General features: G+C 40.3%; 1 protein-coding gene across 2 annotated transcripts in view; it reads right to left on the reverse strand.

Moving 5' to 3' along the window:
- MYO3B (myosin IIIB) overlaps positions 1–19,563 on the reverse strand; it is a 447,193-nt gene that overhangs the window by 261,907 nt on the left and 165,723 nt on the right. For both annotated transcript variants that reach the window (XM_042242706.2, XM_060409776.1), the window contains exon 9: positions 8,542–8,697. In XM_042242706.2, the coding sequence (XP_042098640.2) occupies positions 8,542–8,697 (156 nt within the window). The remainder of the gene's footprint in view (positions 1–8,541; positions 8,698–19,563) is intronic.

Genomic DNA, 19,563 nt, shown 5'->3' on the forward strand with positions numbered 1-19,563 from the left:
TCCTTGCAGTCCAAGGGAGTCTCAAGAGTCACAGTTCAAAAGCATCAGTTCTTTGGTGCTCAGCCTTCTTTATGGTATGGATTTGCTTCTTTTCTGTTAGGAAAATCCTTAACCTTCTATATGTCAATCATCTTCAGCACTTGATAAAGTAATCATTCAGAATTTGTGATTTACACAGGAGTCCAAGAAACCAATAGCGTATATGTATATGTGTGTGTGTGTATATATTGCGGCGTTACCTGTTTACAGGTAAAAGAGAAAGCGAGTGAGTAAGACTTACTGGGAAAAGCTCAGCAGTAAAGCAGTGAAGTAAATATCTGTTTTTAAAGGTCATTGCTGCTGTTTGAAAAGAAATCAGAAAAGCTGAGGTCATTGTTTTAATAATTGTTTTAAAGCCTTAGGCAAATTGCAAGGGTATAATCAAAATCCATTAAACAGAGCAGGAAACAACCAGCAACTTAATTGCTCTACCAAGTAATACTTGGTAGTAGACCCTTGGCATTTGAGGGTTTAACATTTGTGGTTTCAGCTAATCCCAAACCACCCACTGGGAAAGGAACAACATGCTGGATTTTGCAATTTTCCTGAGGCCAGAAGTTGAATCCACAATGGGAGGTTGGGAGGTTGGGAGGTAGGAGAGGGTCAGGTCACAGCACAGCCAACCATTGCCTTTCCTGCCTCCACTCCCACTGCAGACAGTGGTTTCTACTCTTCTCCCTCTAACCCTTGTGAAGGGTGGTTTTTTTTTTTTTTTAATTCATGTCTTCTCTAACTTTGATAGTGACAGGACACACCAGATGATACTGATGAATTCAGGGATTTCCAAAAGTGATTTGGGGGAAAAGTCCTTTTGAAAGTCAAAGAAATGGGAGCTGATGTAAAGGAAATGGCCAAATTGTTTCAGAGCATCCCTGACAGGTTAAGTAAAAATGTAGCTTTAAACTGCTGTTCATGGAATATCAGGGTTATTTAACCTCCTTCAAGACAGAGTCAGCTTTGGATACATACCCTCTGTACTGTTCCTGAATTCAACATATGCTACAGCAAAATTATAAATTACTGGAAAAACTTAAATTTAACAGTTTCACTCATTTAATCAGCATCAAGAATTGGTATCAAATCTCAGATAGTACAACATAATGCAAAAAGGGAATGGATCAGTCTAGCTGTCCCCCAAAACTGTACCATTCAGAAGAGAATGCTTAGACCGGGAGAGAGCACCTGGGACTACACCATTTAAGCCCCTTTTTAATTCTGTGAATGAAAAATACCTCCTGCCTTATCAGAGAGCAAAGGACGTTGCAGCCATCAAGCCATCTCACTGGTGGTGAGCTCTGAGGGAATTCAGGATGGAAACTGGATGCCCAATGCCCACCATTTAGCAGCCAACTGCTCCAGCCACCCTGAATGGTGCACCCCGAGGAGACACAGGATGGGAAAGCACAGGATGCTGGCCCCAGAGAGCTAAGGTGCATATCAAAGGAATGATTCCAGGGAGCCCACAGTCTTGTATCTTCTCATACATAGAGAGGCACTAAATTCCTTAACTTGAGATATCTGGTTTTCTTTAATTAACTATAATCTTTGGATGTTCTGACCATTTGGTCTTCGTTGCAAAAAAGAAAAAAACTTCTACATATCCTGGATCCCCACCTTGCCTCTTTGGAGCAGTTCCCCAGAGTTATCTGAGATGTTGTGTCCCAGGCTTAAGTCCCCAGTTTTGTCCGCCAAGTAAAACATAACTCTCAATTTTTAGGTTGTACATTTTTTTTCAGTTGACAATATACAGTACAGCTTCTGCTCTATTGTGAATAAGCTCCGCATGATTCCTAACCTCACTCCTGAATATTCATCTATTTCCTCATCACAGCTGATGAGGACCATTTCCCTATAACATTCCTGTTCACCCCACCCCCACCTTCCATCCACTTACAGTGAGGGAATAGGGGAAAGGAGCTTCCTCCTTGCTCCCCTCTGCCTTTTTCCATCCATTGTTCTCCCTGACCAGTCTCTCTCTTCTAAAAAGTTCACATCACACTCAGGTCATCTTCTCCAGCACTTGACCCCCATTTTCCTTTCTCTCCACTCCTTCTCCTGATATCAGGCTCTGGTTTTCCCATACCCTACCAATCTCTCCTCGTTCCACTCTTTCCCCCCTTCTCACTACTGCACTTGACTAGTCGTCTGCAGACCTGCCCCCCTTCTAGATATTAAATACATTGTTCTTGTCTTGATTTGCATTTAAACAATTTGGAAGTTAACACTTTCTTATCATTGAGACAAGTGCTGGGACTTTATTTTGGGGGGCTCCAAAATCACTGCAGATGGTGATTGCAGCCATGAAATTAAAAATGCTTGCTCCTTGAAAGAAAAGTTATGACCAACCTAGACTGCTTATTAAAAAGCAGAGACATTACTTTGCCAACAAAGGTCTGTCTAGTCAAAGCTATGGTTTTTCCAGTAGTCATGTATGGATGTGAGAGTTGGACTATAAAGAAAGCTGAGTGCTGAAGAACTGATGCTTTTGAACTGCTCTTTGAACTGTTGGAGAAGACTCTTGAGAGTCCCTTGCACAGCTAGGAAATCCAACCAGTCCGTCCTAAGGAAATCAGTCCTGAATATTAATTGGAAGGACCAGTGCTGAAGCTGAAACTCCAATATTTTGGCTGCCTGAAGCATAGAACTGACTCATTTGAAAAGACCCTGATGCTGGGAAAGATTGAAGGCAAAGAAGGGGATGACAGAGGATGAGATGGTTGGATGGCATCACTGACTCAATGGACATGAGTTTGAGTGAACTCCAGGAGTTGGTGATGGACAGGGAGGCCTGGCGTGCTGCGATTCATGGGGTTGCAAAGAGTCAGGCACGACTGAGTGGCCAAACTGAACCAATCACTTTGTTAATTCTTTTCACACTGTGATTTCAAGAGTCTTCTTTGTTGATCCTTTAAAAATTTTATTTCTCCTCTACTGAACTGTCTACAACTGTGCTGTGACTAGTTCCCAGGAATCTCTCAAAGGTTCCTGAGAACTCAGTTCTACAATCTCTTTTCTCACCATCCTTTCACTGCATCTGCTCTTTGTCTTCATTGTAACTGCCAGTCCCCTGACCCAGACGCATGTTCAAAGTCAGTAAACCACTCTGGCTTCACTTTTCTTCCACACTCCCAAAAGACCTGAGGGATACACTCCTACTCAGATTCTTTTGCCCCCATGTCCATCCATAATGTCCATCCAAGCCAGTCTCCAACCTGAAGAAGATCACAGTATCTGCTTTGTCTCCTCCTGCTCCTATGGCTAAGAATTGCAAGAGATGATAGATGGAAAAGGTGACAGTGTTAATGGTACAATTTTACAGAAGTTCTAATGCCAAATGGTCTCCTGAATGCTCTGCATGCATTATCTTAAACACTGATTAATTCCACTAAAATACATTGCTATTTGGAAGTTCCACCTGGGTTTTCTGTGCTACTGAGCAATAGTTACATCCATCTTTAATAAACTCTTTATCATATTTGTCATATTGGCCATTTCAAAGATTTAACACTTCCCTGGAGTCCACAGCCCATTCCCAACTTTGAGACCACTTTGCTTACTTTTTTGGAAAGCTAAAGGCCATACAACATCAATTTCCTCATAGCACCTCCTCTTCCCGCTGCCCTTCACATTTTCTGGGTATCACAACCTTTCTGTGTCTTTCCCAACCTAGCTGTGTTTTCTAAGGTCAGTCTTTCTCTTAGATGCTTGATCCTCCTCCCTTGTGCTTCCTCTGTTACCTTCTCTATGTTTTCAATGCCTCCTTCTTTAGAAGATCCTTCCTTCACCTATCTAGGTTCTTCCCCATCCTGCCTTCTGCTGCCTTCTGCTCCACAGTCCCCTGAAAATACCAACTTTTCTCTCTTCTTGGGAAAGTACTAAAGTGGATAGAACATTCCCTGTCTTTGCGGGAACAGTAAAACATGTCCACCTTATAGGCTATAGTTCTCATTTCTCTACATTAACTCTCAAAACTAAACAAGTCTGTGCCGCTGAGGGGCCCAGTACTGTCTGGACTATTGAAGAACAATTCTCTGGGCAGAAAGCTAGAACCTTTGTGTAAATCTATAAGTACACAGCATGGGGTGTGTAGGGCATCTGATAGGATATGAAGAGGAAGCAAAGCCTTTTTACTGGTCTTTGTCTCTCAGTGTCTTGCAGTTTCTATCTGATTGCAGTCTGAACCAGGGTCAGGAGCCCAATTCAGGTAGACCCTGTAACACTTCTCTCTTTCCCTAATCTCTCTCCAATTCACCTCTAAGTCCTGATGATACTATTATCATAATATAAGGTTGGTGCATAATTGCAGTTTTGCACTGTTGAAGTTTGCCATTTTATATTCAAATACATTCTTAAAGAAATGTGGTTAGGTTATACATCATTTAAACGCACATTTCTTACTTTATTATTATTATTATTTGCTAATGACATTACTTGCTATCTATATTTATTTTAGACTGGGGAAATGATGTTAGACAAAAAGAAAATTCAAGTGATTTTCTTATTCAAGTTCAAAATGGGTTGTAAAGCAGCAAAGACAACTTGCAACATCAGCAATGCATTTAGCCCAAGAACTGCTGATGAACACAGACTGCAGTGGTGGGTTAAGAAGTTTTGCAAAGGAGACGAGAGCCTTGAGGATGAGGAGCACAGTGGTCAGCCATGGGAAGTTCACAGTGACCAACTGAGAGCAATCATCAAAGCTAATCCTCTTACAACTACGTGAGAAGCTGCTGAAGAACTTCAACATTGACCATTGTATGGTCATTGCGCATTTGAAGCAAATTGGAAAGGTGAGAAAGCTTGACAAGTGGGTGCCTCATGAGCTGACCAGGAATCAAAAAAAGTCATCATTTTGAAGTGTCGTCTTCACTTATCCTACATAACAACAACAAACCATTTCTCTATTGGATTGTGATATGTGACAGAAAGAGGATTTCATGATGACCAGCTTAGTGACAGGACTGAGAAGAAGCTCCAAAGTACTTCCCAAAGCTAAACTTGTACCCCAAAACAGGTCACGGCCACTGTTTGGTGGTCTGCTGCTGGTCTGATCCCCTACAGCTTCCTGAATCCCGACAAAACCATTACATCTGAGAAGTATACTCAGCAAATCAAGGAGATGAACTGAAAACTGCAATGCCTGCAGCTGGCGTGGGTCACCAGGAAGGGGCCGATTCTGCACAACAACATCGGGCCACACATTGCACAACCAACGCTTCAAAAGCTGAATGAATTGTGCTACGAAGTTTTGCGCCATCCACCATTTCACCTGACCTCTCACCACCCCACTACCACGTCTTTAAGCATCTTGACAACTTTTTGCAGGGAAAATGCTTCCACAACCATCAGGAGGCAGAAAGTAGCTTTCTAAGAGTTCATCAAATCCCAAAGCAGATTTTTATGCTCCAGGAATATACAAACTTATTTCTCATTGGCAAAAATGTGTTGACTGTAATGGTTTCTGTTTTGATTAATAAAGATGTGTTTGAGCCTCATTATAATGATTTAAAATTCATGGTCCAAAATTTCAATTATGTTTGTACCAAACTAATATCTTCTGTTATTTACAATTACCAGAGTCTGCTCTCATTCGCCCTCCCAGTTCCAACTCTGTCCAACTCCATTCCATCACTGCAGTCAGAATGGTCTTCCTCGAGTACATCCCTGCTTGAAATCCTTCTGCTGCTCCCAAGTACCTAAGAACACATCCAGGCTCCTTAGCCCATCTTGCCCTGGCCCCTGCCTGCCTTGCATCCCCTTCCTCCAAGTTCCAGCAACACCAACCAATTGTTCACCAAATCCCCTAAGCTCTCTTCAGCCTCTGTGTCTTTGCCCTCTGCTCATCCTTCTTCTCCATGTGGAATAACTGTCTTCTGTTTGTTCTTCAGGATGGTTCAAGGATCACCTTCCCAACAGTTTCCAGGTTGTTCCTTTCCCAAGTAGTCTGGGAAGTACCCCAGGAAACCTTCTATCCAGGTACTTTTCATGCAGAGCTGTTCTCATCTGATTTTTGTCTATTTCACACACTGGACTATCAGCTCTTTATCAGGAACTGTATCTGATTTCCCTTGTAGTTCCCCTGTTTGGCAGAGGGCTTGACACATATACACATATAAATGTCTCTGGAATGAATAAATTAGATTTTAAATAAGAGACAGAAATTTATATTTGTAACATTTAATATCTCTGTACTGTTTGTTCTCATGATGTTGTTTGGTAAGTAAATAGAGATGAATTTCCACAGATTAAGGCCAAAAGAAGTGGAGGACTCTGAATTAAACAAATCTCAATGTATTCAACTACAACTGCTGCTAACGATGACTGAGTTATCAACTGAGTATCAACGTTATCAGAGTTATTTAACTCTGTTATCAATGTTAACTATTTTTTAATGTATTGAAATCTCAAAATATCTCCATTTCACAGATAAAGAAATTTTGGAACCGAAAGATTTAATAACTTGTCTGTAAGTGGTTGAGCTAGGATTCAAACCTGGCAGAGTCAGGTTTTTTTTTTAAAAACCACTGCATTGTACCACCTGCTGTGTGACCAAAACTGTGCAGAAAAAAAAAAGTAAATTGGGTATTTGCCTCACTCATCTATGCACTTGTCCCACTTATTCTTTGCTTTTTCCACCTTAACTTGGAAACTCACAACTTCAAATATATTGAATTACCAGCATCAACCATTATCTAAGAATTTTTCTGGATGGACTTAACAAACACCTATGTAGCCAGCTCCCTGTCACTTGCTAAGAGGAAGTAATAATATAGGATAGGTCATAAGATGAGTCAATTACATGCATTATGTTTCCTTTAGAATTAGTCTTACTTTCTCCTAAAGAAGTGCCTGCTTTGACACCTATTTGTGAGGGTTTTTTTTTTTTTTTAGTGACTTTTTCAAAGAAACATACACTTCTGAGTGAAACTTCAGATTACAAAGACCCTGAGAGAAGGGTCTTGGACCCTACAAGGCCTTTGACATCAAAGGAATTAACAAACATAAAGAGCAATTAGAGGGAGAGGTGAGAGAGCCTGGAGTCCTGGCTTTCTATGGCAAATGGAGAAAAGTCTTTAAAAAGAGGACACACATCTGGACATGCAAAATCAGACCACAGTACAAAGCTGAATCGCTTACAACTAAGTTTCAGAAACTGCTCTGCAGCCTATCAGAAGAAACAAGAAGATAACTGACTCAATGTAAAGTATTTAAGTGCGGGGTGTGTTTCTCCCTTGGCTTGTATGTTATTTTCATCTTCATTTCTCATGGCGGTTTTGTGTGCGTGCATGTGTGTGTGTAAAAGTGAGTGGTAGAGGAGTGGTGGCTGGCATAGGAACAAAAGCAGAAGGACAAAAAGATTTCAGTTCCCTGAGGCTTAAATACAAATTCTACTGCTTCAAAAGGTACCAAGTGGCAAGAATTTCTCTACCCTGTAGGCAAGCCATAGAAACAGCCATTGCAGTGGAAAAGAGAAAGAGTAGGAACAAATTTGTTTTGAGCTATCAAAAAGGGAACCTGGTGGTGGTGGGGAAAAATCAGCAAGATACAGTCACCTTGAAACTGTGCCTCTAGCTTCCAGAGTTCTGATGCTTTTTGATTTGTAAACAGTTTTCTGCAGAATACATGAATATTTCTAGAACTTGTGACTTGTGATATTTTAGTTTCTTCACCTCCAGTCCTTTGAATGTTCTTTTAATAATAATGGAGTAGAGCTTATCTGCATCCTGGCCAGTTTTTATAAAACCAAGTAATTGCTGAGCTGGGGAAGTAGCTTTATTCGCATTTAATTTTTTTAAAGAGAAATTCTGCCACCCTCTGGACAGAAACCAAATATCTATTTCTTAGAGACCACCACAGAATACTGTCTTAAGGAACTGCCCTTGAAAATAAACTTTTTTTTTTAATCTACCCTATAAAAGTAGAGGAGGGGGCAATCACAGTTACTTTATATAGCATAGACAATATCTGGGGGGAAAACCTCATATAAAAATACTAAATTGCTCCTAAGGAATTTTTAACTAAAGAAAATGGGCTCAAAGCACTTTAGAGAAAAAATCTTCAGTGTTGAACTCCTAATCTTTCCAAAACCACTTTATAGCCTACACTTCTGCTTTCCAGCCTGCAACAGCCAAGTAAAGATTTCTCGCACGATCTCAGCCATGGCTGGTTTCACCCAGTTTTCATTATTGGTGGAATTTTTAAAAATCTACATGTATATTAAATATATATGTGTGTTGGTTTTAAACTAGAACACTAGGGCAGAGTGAGATTTCAGCCACTCTGAGACAAATTAGCCGTAACAGCACAAATGGGCAGCTAGTTTCCGAAGCTTTGCTGTTGTCATCCACTGAGCATGGAGTACTTAATGTCATGTAAATGAAGCTCAGAAATGCAGAGATGTGATAATTACCAGTAATAATGCTGGGTAAATCAAAACACATGACACGCCATATTTTTATAAATAACCAGAGAGAGGAAGCAGAAAAATGCCAAGAACCATACCTGGTTTTAACAACAGGATTTAGATGCTTCTGGTCTTGGAGGACCTTGGCCAGCTGCTTCTGCAGAAACAAAAGCTTCCCGTGGACTCCTTTAATAAATGGGTGGTCGAGGAGATGTGTGACCGAAGGTCGCTTTTCAAAATCCTTAATGAGACACCTGTTCACAAAAATCAACGAACAGTCCAAGTATTATCTTAGACACCTGGCTTCTCTGTAAATATGGGAGAGAGGAGAAAAAGCTCATTTATAAAACCTGATCACTAACCTTACATAGCTGTTTATTCATAGGTAGCAGAACATAGAAAAAAACATTCTCTACTAGTCAAATTAATCAAAATACCAGAAATATATTTTAGTATGCTTTAAATATGTATTGAAAACACAATTTAATTTGAAGTATTCAAAACACTGAAAAGATAGACTGGTCAGACTACATTTTCATTACAAAAAAATGTTTACAATGGAGTCAAGTTGATTAGTCTATATACTTTATTTTAGAATCATATAGAATTATATATTATCATTTAAATAAAATCCTAGTATATGAAATGTCCAGTATTTGGTGGTGGGGGAAATGCATTTCGGAGTTTGCAAGGACAGAAATGAACCATAAAGAAATCTTCACAGAGAAGATTCAATCCCTTGATTTCTAATACCTTCTGAAGAAGCAGAAAAACCTCAGAACAGGAAGTGACTACAATATAATTCAGATGAATTGGAATGGAATTATTCAAACAGGGAACAAAAACTCCATTGAAAATGGTAAAAACTGGGCTGCATTTAAACTCTTCTGCGGTTAATTGGTTAAAACTGCACGGTTATAACCACTTTCTGCTTCAGATTCAATGCCCTTTTCAAAGAAAACAATGATTCAGTACATTTTGCTGTGTGCTGTATGTTATTAAAGATGATTTTGACACAGGAAATTTCTAGTGAAATTGAATCTGATGAATACCCCTCCAATTACCATCGCATTTCCATTCTGAATAGCTGCCCTTGACAGGAGAAAGAAATTTCAACATCCACACTTTTAAGCTATCAGTCCTTAGCTCACACTGGAGGCTTAGGGTAAACAGTAGATGTCTTTCTGCCCACTCCATAAAATAAACGTTTTCAGTTTCCCCAATAGTGACATGCTAGCAGCATGTGAAACACAACATACTTAAAATAATGAAATGCACTGACAAATGGTAAAATGTTCAGCCTCACCTTGAGCATCTTTTCAAAACATTTAAGAAGACACACTCCTCAACTATTGGTTTTATTAAAAGGCCTTAATCTTTGCACTTCAAACCACTTTTGTATCCCTTGACTTCTAGTCCTGAAAGATACTTGGTAAATTTCCCAGTTATTTGGTTTTAGAATTGATTCAGGGGATTTTCTATCTATTGGAACTGGAGCTTTCAACTAGAAAAGCCAAAAGCACCCAGACTATCTCCATTCTGCTGCCTGCACAACTATAAATACCACCTCAATCTTGCTATGGGAAGAAATCAATCATTTGACTTTTATAGGTACAGGAGGCTTTTGTATCTATTATTTTTCTTATAAAAATCAGTGCCCAAGTCTGAAAAATACTCTGTTCATATTTTTAAATCAACAGTCTTCCTGGGATTCCATGTATATTCATTTATATATAATTATGTGACTTCCAAAGGAAAATAAATGCTAATAATTCCCTAAGCACCTGGGAAAAAGGAATTTCTGGATAGTTTATATGGTCAGTAATACAGGTATATGGCTTCATCATCTTGGCTTGAGGGACGGTGTATGAAAACTCCCAAAATAGGAACAGTCTGTGTTCTCTGAGAGTTCCTACTGAAAATGGACATGGTGGCTTCATACCACCACCCCTACCCAACCCGGATGGGAAACCAGACACTGCTGGGACCCCTAGCTAAGCCTGCCCAGGGATATAGTGAGGGCGCATTACATCTGTCTCCCATCACCAAACAGCCATAGCTTCTGTACTCAAGTATATGCCCAAACATGGGGGATGCAATTCCTTAACAGATTTTCCCACCATATTAATTCCTTTTGCTTTCTGTGCAACTCTCAACTGCTTGTTGACTAGCCAGTACTGAAATAGAAAACTCAAGGAGGCAAAAAGCAAGAGGCATACAATTAATAGAAAATTTATAGCAGGCGAATGGAAAAATGAGCAGGAGCTGCTTCTACCTTCTCCTTCAGGACAGGTGCCTTAGAACAGTGTTCCAGGTACTCAAAGCTCCCGGAACAGTGGTTGAGACAGATCAGGAAATCCATACTCCACCCTTATGAAAATAGTATCTGCTGGATTCTGGAGATGCAATTAAAGATGCTATAATAATTTTAGCATCCACTGGAAGAGCAAAGTTGCAAACAAGGTTACAAGATCCTTTGGCATCTTGGAGAGGATTTCTCTCTAGATCACAGGGGGAGTAAGAGGAATGAGGATAAATAATTTAGTGAGATAATCAGACAAGGGAGAAATTAATGAGTAGATCTGTGGTCTCTTGGGAGATTCAAAAAATATAAAGATGGTAGGCATTCTACACTTTGAAGGAAAGACCAAGAGGATTTATTTGTTAGTTCTCTCAGGAAGGCCCAAGTGGGCTGAATGTCATACCACTGGGTCAGCAAAACTGAAACTGAGTGTATATGGGAAGAATGCTAAGCAGAGGTGCGACATATCCAACTGCATTGGAGGATTTTTAGAAGGACAGGAAGACCTTGAGGGTAGAGCCTTATTCTAAAACACTTTTGCATACTCTTTTCTCATGAGGAGCAAATAGCCAGGATGAAATGGACTTATTATTTTACTGATAAATAAAAGAAAGTTCTGTCTTAGGAACAGATATGACTGGAAGTCAAGCATTACTAGATATCAGGTCACTGAAATCATGTCATTTCATTTGCTCAGCAAACATTTATTACACAGCCAAAATTAGTCAAAATAGATTAATTCATAAAAAATCATGACCCTTTTCCTCATGGATCTACAATGTGATTTTAAAGCTGGAAGGACAAGAGGAACACAGAAAACAGGAGAAACCAGTGTTTGATTATTTAGAATGAAAAGGTCACAAAAAAGCACAGGGTTTTGGAGCTAAAGGAACAAGGTTTTCTATTCTAACCCCTCTTTTACAAGGTGAGGAAGTTGACATCAAGTCCTGATAGTGATGAGACCAATTCCCTGGCTCCCACAAGAGAACCCCTCCTACCTTGCAGTGTGTTGTTAAAATGGCACAGGCACAATGTGCAGAACACTACTAAGCTGTGGCAGGTGGGGGGAGCAGTCAGGTAAGCCCAGTGGAGAGAATGAGAATTGAGCTGACTTTGGGGAGAAGTTTTAGAACTAAACTGAACTCAATTCAGGGAGAAGATATAGAAGACATTTCCAGGTTGGGAAACTGGATCAGCAATGCAAGAAGCCAGATTAGGCAAGCTGTGTAGCTAGGAACTCAGGAGGCCACCAGAACGTTGACATTCACCTCCCAAGCTGCCTTCTTTGAATGTCTAAGAACAATTCTTTGCTTTAGTCCTTTTTCCAACTTTAACTTGGGAATATTCTTTATTGTTTAAGATGTTGCAATTTTGTGCCCCAAACCCATAACACTATGCTTGTCAGCTTGTCATTCTGTCTTATTCTCCTTTCAGGCAGGGATTTGGTAGATTAATATAGAGTTGACAGTCAAGACCCATAAGAACTCCTGACAGCTTCCATGTCCTTTTTTACAGCATGAAGAACAAACATGGAAAACTAAGGAAGTTATAATATGCTTACTCATTTCAGGATTTCTTATCAAACCAGGAATTGCAAATTCCAGATGCAGACTATTTTCTCCCAGCCTGGGATTCAACAGTTTTTAAAAGAACATGCATAAAACATTGACTGCTGTGTGGGAATATAGGGGCTGGCCAATGTGAGGTAAGTTGAGTGAAACACTAGACTAGTGAGACATTCCACTGAAAAATGAAACTAGTCTTCTGGTCAAAAGGTTGGGAAACATTGCTGATTCCCTAAATCAAGTAAATCTGGAGTTTTGTAGTGCATATGAGCATATTAAATGTTCTTAGAAGTATGGAGGTAAAGAAAATTCAATTTTGTTTAGGTCCATGTTTCCAAACTTACTTGGCCACAGATTCTTTTTTGTATCAGTGGAACCAGGGCCCTGCAAATGACATCCTTCGAAGCTCTGTTGTGAGAAGTCAGTACCAGACTTTTGCAAATAACAGCTGTGTCTTCGTCTCAGCTGACTGAGGGGAGACACTCAGAGCCCCTATTTTCACCAGCATGTTTGAGATACCTGTATGCAGAAGACAGGGTCTCAAACTGGGGAAATAATTCTCCAAGATAACTTCTTCCCAGAATCTTTGACTCTGGAAAAAAGAAATTGAACAAGGACTAGATTAAGGAAATACTGCTTTCCCCCCCGCAAAATTGTAAGTAATTTTTTCTTTCAGTTCCAGATGTTTTAAAACTCTTTTTTAAAAATCTGGATTTATGTGTGGTTATCTCTGTGCTAAGATACAAAACAAAGGAGTAAAAAATTAAAACCACCATGAGATATATTACCTGGATTTAAAAGGCCATGGAAGGTGGTTTAGAATATGATAGAAAAGTCCACCAGAAGAAAAAGGAAGCAAACTTCAGCCCTGAAAGAAATTAATCCATTACCTAATTTGAAATTCTAGTACCTTCCATCATGCATTCTTGGCTGAAGATTAATTCTCAGAAATCATTAGTGTCACCACATTAAACACAGGTTGTTGCAGCCATTTGCTGCAATCTCCCAGCCTGGTTTCTGCCAGAATCAGGAGGGAAATAAAGAGCCATTTCTTAACAAGAAACAAGGTCAGGCTTCTGTGTCGGGCTCTGGAGCTGGCAGTGCCTGTGTTCCTTTTGCTCCTAAACAATCACACTATCGAGATCCACCTGCCTGGCCGCTGTAAACTGGCATTTCATAACGAAAAAGCAGATGCCTTCAAGGGGGAGCTACTTATTAAGAGTCACGAATGGATGTTTACTGATGACTAAACTATACTTGATAAAAGCAGCTGAAAAGTCAAAAACTAAAAATACTGGTGAACTTGGAGAGAAAAGCAGGAGAGGGAGTAATTGTATTCTACACGTTGGGACAAAACTAGACGAAAACTTGAGTTTTATGTCTCTTCTCATTTCTTTTTTAATATGCTGTCTTTTATACTTTCTGCTGTTTTCTTGTGGGTTTGCTACTTAGGCTGTTAAGTGTTTCTGTTGTTACCGAGTAGCTGAATGTTCTTGATCTGAGCAAGCATTTCCTTGCCCCGTGACGCACTGCATTTGCAGTTTGTATCATCAGCAGACAGAGCCTGAGTGAAAAAGAGGCCTCTGCATGAAAAGAAGAAATCCTCCAGAGGGTATACTAATTATAGGTTAAATATCAGAGCCCATGGTGCTGTCCTGGAAGGAAATTTCCATTTTGGAAGACAAGACTATGACAATCACAGGCATTTTCCCAATATGACTAATGCCTCAAAAGAAGGCAGGCTGAGAAACTTGACATTGCATATGTAGCAAAACCAGTTCTCATTTGGTGGAAGACTTAGCTCCATTTCAGTTTTCATGTTCAGTCTGCAAATATTACACATGGTGGTGAACTGAAATCATATACTAAGTTCACACGTAGGGTAGGGATATAGGGTCCTAACCTGAAACAGAGAAGAGAGGACCAGAAGTCTCTTTCTCAGCAAGGCTGATCCAGGGTTATCAATCAGAGAAAAACAGTCAGTATTTGCCAAAAAAAAAAAAAAAAAAAAGCCCTCAGAAGGTAGGATGGAGGGTTTTAAAACAAGAAGCTCAGTCCTTATTATGAGATGGGTAATGGGAGCAGATCCTATGTGGCAAAGTAGGAGAGAAGTTGCAGAGTGGCAGGACCACAGGGCCGCTGGCATCTTGCCTGAGGTCACCAGGGTGAGAAGGCAGGAACAGAGTTAGAAAGATGAGTAAGTCAGGGCCACCTTTAGACAAAGTCATCAGCACCAAAGGTCCAGAGTGAGTTCAAGGGAACACAGGAAGGAAAGAGAAATGGAAGAACATGACATGTGCATCAGGGCAGCTGGAGAGAGTCCTAAAGCAAAAGGAGGGTCCAGGATGGGAGGGTGGCCCTAGGGCAGAGAGCCACCATGGGTAACCTGGAATGACCCAGGATTGTGGCCTGCGTGACAACTGCGAACACAACTACCTCTTCATGTTACCTCTGTGCCTCTGACCCTGTAATCAATAGTAACTAGTTAGAAAAGTCCAGACTGACTCATTGTATTCTTAGGGAACGTGATTGGTAACAGAAATTCTAGATCCTCAAGCATAGCTTGTCTGGCAGACAAGTTGAGGGCTGCAGCCAGGAAGGGCTGAGGGAAGAAGAGTTTACTACACCACAAAAGAATGAGTGAAAATGCAAGAGGCCAAGTGAGGAGAGGAACCAAAAGGAACCAGGCCAGAACTGGGGAACAAGGCAAGGTGGGGCTCAGGGGACACTGAGGCTGAGGAGCAGCCAGAGAAGAGGACGGCGGCGGAGGTGCAGTCTTACTACCGTCGTTACCGCCGCTCCTCCTGTTTCAGTTGCGCTTTCCACATCGCAGAGACTGGGGACGAGCATACCCCCTGATGGACATGCTGTCACCAAAGACCCCTACGCCCACGTCTTAGGACTAAGGCTGTCTTGAGGACTGAAACCAGAGGGCCCAAGTCACCACCTTCTCACTCCTCTTTTTCTTTCTTTCTTCCTTGATTGGGAAAAGTATCGATACTTTGCAATTAAAGAGCTATTTCTCCAAACTCTGGCCATGTGGTTCAGTCACAGTGCTGGAAAAAAACAACCATTACTCCATCATACAGCTCCAGCAAGTTTATTGGAAAATTAATCCATATTCAGATCCCACCATCCGGTTCAAAGGGTTGGGGAAGGTGTAGTCCCTGGAGATGGGAGACCTCTGATGGCTCCATCTCTCAGGCCGTGGCTTCCCAAGGATCTGGGAGTTGGCTGTTGCTGCAAGTGCTGCTGACCTTCCCCTGCAGCAGCCAAGCCACTGCCTTTGGGACCTCTGTGAGGCGCTGAGGTTGGCCGCAGGTCAGCCCTAGACTCAGCCAGGAAACCAGATGTGGGCCTTGGCTTCTGTTAAGAGGTCTTTGCCTCAGGTGGAAATTAAGGCAATACTTGCTTAAAGCAGGTCAGGAAGATGAGGAACAAAGAGGGAAGTGATGGTTGAGCCCAGAAGGAAGTGTGGTTATGTAAATGTGGGTGAGCCAGAGCAAAAAGTTCATTTTAAAATGATATTAATTTTTATATTAATTATATAACTAGATTCATATAACACATATATTATTATATCCAAACTATTATTAACCTTAAAATATTTAAAATAGCCTGTTGATTTATTTAAATGACAGTATACTTAATCACTGTTACTCAAGCATGACACATGTACTCACTCATTTAAAAAAATTGGGGTGCCAATCATTGGAACAGTAATATCTAAAGGTTAAAAGTCAGGGGTTAGGATCAAACCTACGTATTTCATATAAGTACATGATGATACACAAGTTAATTCAATTCTCTGGGCCACAGTTTCTTCATCTGTAAAACTGCAATAAAGTCATTGTAGGGAGTAAATGAGATGATCAATGTTCAGTGCCTAGTACACAGTAAGCACTCAATAAATGCCAGCTCTGTGGGCCAGCCACTGTACTAGGTGGTGGGGATAGAGTCAGTCGGTTCATTGGAGGAAGACAGTAGGGCATATGCATGGATAAAATGGCGTATCCAATTCCAAGCAGGATGAGGGCTATAAAAAAGAAAGGTCAAAGTGCACTGGCTCCTTGAGTCAGATTTGAATAACACGCGCCCATTAATTACCTACTTTTTCTCAACGTGATTCCCACCACTCAGGATAAAATTACTATCATTAGATGTCCTGATCAGAACTTTCAAAGTTCTGGGGGAACAAAGAATTTTAGACCCTGACAATTCAGCTAAAGCAAAGAACTTTGGCATTTTCAAGTTCAAGCCTTTGGGCATTCCTGTTTTTGAATGTCTGGCTAATTTCTTTGATTCAAAAATCAATTTCCATTTTGACAAACTGTTATGGTCTGCTTCTTAGTCCAAGTTTAAGTGCCAGGGAATATATGAATTCTAATCTTTTCCTTTGACCCTACTTGCCATGTTGACTGGAATTAAATCCATAATTCTTATTTATATGTATTTTTTCCCAGGAAGGAGAGGCAAAGGACAGTATCCAGCCATTCCCTATGAGAATAGAACAACCAGTTTCATAGTGCATGACCATTACAGGTAGGACTACTCCAGGACTGGAGTGGGGAGGCTAGGAGAGTGCAAAATAAATAGAAGATTTATGCCTCCCCCCAAAGTTTATTTTCTGGGATAATGCCAAACGTACACATATGAAACATTTAGAGATCCACGTGGGATTGAATTCATTGATTCAGTCAAACACTTACTAGGTATTTACTGTGAATGGCACTGCACCAAGTATTTTGAAGAAAAGGTGCCTGGAGTGAGATGTCAACTTTTATGGAACTTAAAAACAAGCAATAGGATATAGACATCAATAACAAGAATTCGAGGCTAAAAAGTGTAACCTCTAGAGTGGTTCAGATGAAGTAAACAATTCTAGTTAGGTGAACAGTGTTTCACTGGAGAGATGATATTTAGGTCTCAAATTAGGAAGGCAGTACTGACCGGAAATATAAGAGAGGAGCATTCTAGTGCAGAACACAGTAGGAAGGGAAGCCCATCGGCTCATATGGGGAACAGAGTAGAATAGGGTAATACAACTGTAATATAGATGGGGTGAGACCGGGAACATCTTATGCAGAACCCAGAAGATCATACCGCTGAGTCTGAGTTTTCTTTCTCAGTCACATTGAAGTGGCTTTTTTGAACAGCAAGATAACACAATCACTTTAAAAAACAAACTGGAAGTATTCTAGAAAATAAATTAGAGGGAGGGAAGTAGGCAGGGAAGGGATCCATTTAGGAAACATACAGTCTGAATTAAAGAAATGACACAGAAAAATGATGGCTGTAGCTGTGGAACTTGAAGGCAAGTCAAGAGTATGGGAAGAAAAAAGAAAGAACCATCAATGGAATCTTAGACCAAGTTAAATCTAAGGACAGACCTGTAGCTAAATCTTTGTGAACATAACAATCTACTTTTTACCTTCACTATCCTGTTATAATCTCTCTTGATGAAAACCAAAGATCTTTAAGTTACCAGTTCAATGGTCTCTCCCCATTCTATTCTCTGTTCACTGACGACCACCACTGGCTTGCTCCTCCTCCTTGAAATATTCTCTTTCCTTGCCTGCAACGATGCCACTCTGTTAGTTATTCTCTTACTTCTCCCTGGCCACTTTTGCTCATCTATTTTCACTACCATGTGGAATAAAATGACAAGGTAGAGGAGAGAGGGTTTACAAAGACAAGCCCAAAATGAAGAAGAATGGAAGTAGAATATCAGCCTTCATGCCCACAGGCTTGGAACCTGCTGCTGAACAAACTCAGGCTTTACCTGGTGGATCAAATGACCCAAATAGAGAGAGTATTTATTTGCATCCTATGGAGAAGGCCATCTCTACTCTCACAATTCCAAACAAGTCTAAACATTCTACTGCAGATAAGTGAATTTAACTACAGTGCACATGTCTGGCACAAAGTGAAAATTAAAAGTGTAAGAAAATCAGCAAAAACTACTCCATAAAATTTACAGTTGATTGCTGCAAATGACATTTATAATAGCCATAATGAGACATAATTCACATACCATAGAGTTCACTCATTTAAACTATACAATTCAAATAGTTTTAGCATATTCACAGTTTTGTAACCACTAATAATCAATTTTTAGAACATCTTCATTGTCCCCAAAAGAAGCTCTATATCCTTTAGCAGTCTCTCCCAATTTCCGTTCAGCCTCCTTAGTCCCAGGTGACTACTAACCTACTTCCTGTTTATATGGATTGCCTAGTCTGGACATTTCATATAATATGTGTGGTATTTGTAACTGGCTTCATTCATTCAGCAAAATATTTTCAAAGTTCATCCATGTTGTAGCATGTATCGACACAATATTTCTTTTTATTGCTAAATAATGCTCCATTATAAGGATATATCATACCTTGTCTATCCATTCATCATCTGAGGGACATTTGGGTTGCTTCTACTTTTTGACTACTATGAACAATGCTTCTATGAACATTTGCGTACAAGTTTTTATGTGGACATATGTTCATTCCTCCTAGGTGTATATACCTAGGAGTGGAATTGCTGGATCATATGATAACTCACTTTGCCAACAAAGGTCTGTCTAGTCAAGGCTATGGTTTTTCCAGTGGTCATGTATGGATGTGAGAGTTGGACTGTGAAGAAAGCTGAGTGCCAAAAAATTGATGCTTTTGAACTGTGGTGTTGGAGAAGACTCTTGAGAGTCCGTTGGATTGCAAGGAGATCCAACCAGTTCATTCTAAAGGAGATCAGTCCTGGGTGTTCATTGGAAGGACTGATGCTGAAGCTGAAACTCCAATACTTTGGCCATCTCATGTGAAGAGTTGACTCATTGGAAAAGACTCTGATGTTGGGAGGGATTGGGGGCAGGAGGAGAAGGGGAAGACAGAGGATGAGATGGCTGGATGGCATCACCAACTCAATGGACGTGAGTTTGAGTGAACTCCGGGAGCTGGTGATGGACAAGGAGGCCTGGTATGCTGTGATTCATGGGGTCACAAAGAGTCAGACACAGCTGAGTGACTGAACTGAACTGAACTGATGATAACTTCATGTTTAAGCCTCTGAGGAACACAAGACTATTTTCCAAAGTGACTGCATCATTTTAAATTCCCACTATCAGATACAATTTATTTTGAACATTTCATCTTGTTCAAAATAAGATGTTCAAAATAATATTTCATCTTGTTCAAATTTAGGGCATTTCACAACAACATGTATTTAAATAAATAAAGGTACTTGCAGTAAGGCAAGATAAA

Source organism: Ovis aries, chromosome 2, assembly GCF_016772045.2.
Source record: "Ovis aries strain OAR_USU_Benz2616 breed Rambouillet chromosome 2, ARS-UI_Ramb_v3.0, whole genome shotgun sequence".
Taxonomy (NCBI): Eukaryota; Metazoa; Chordata; class Mammalia; order Artiodactyla; family Bovidae; genus Ovis; species Ovis aries.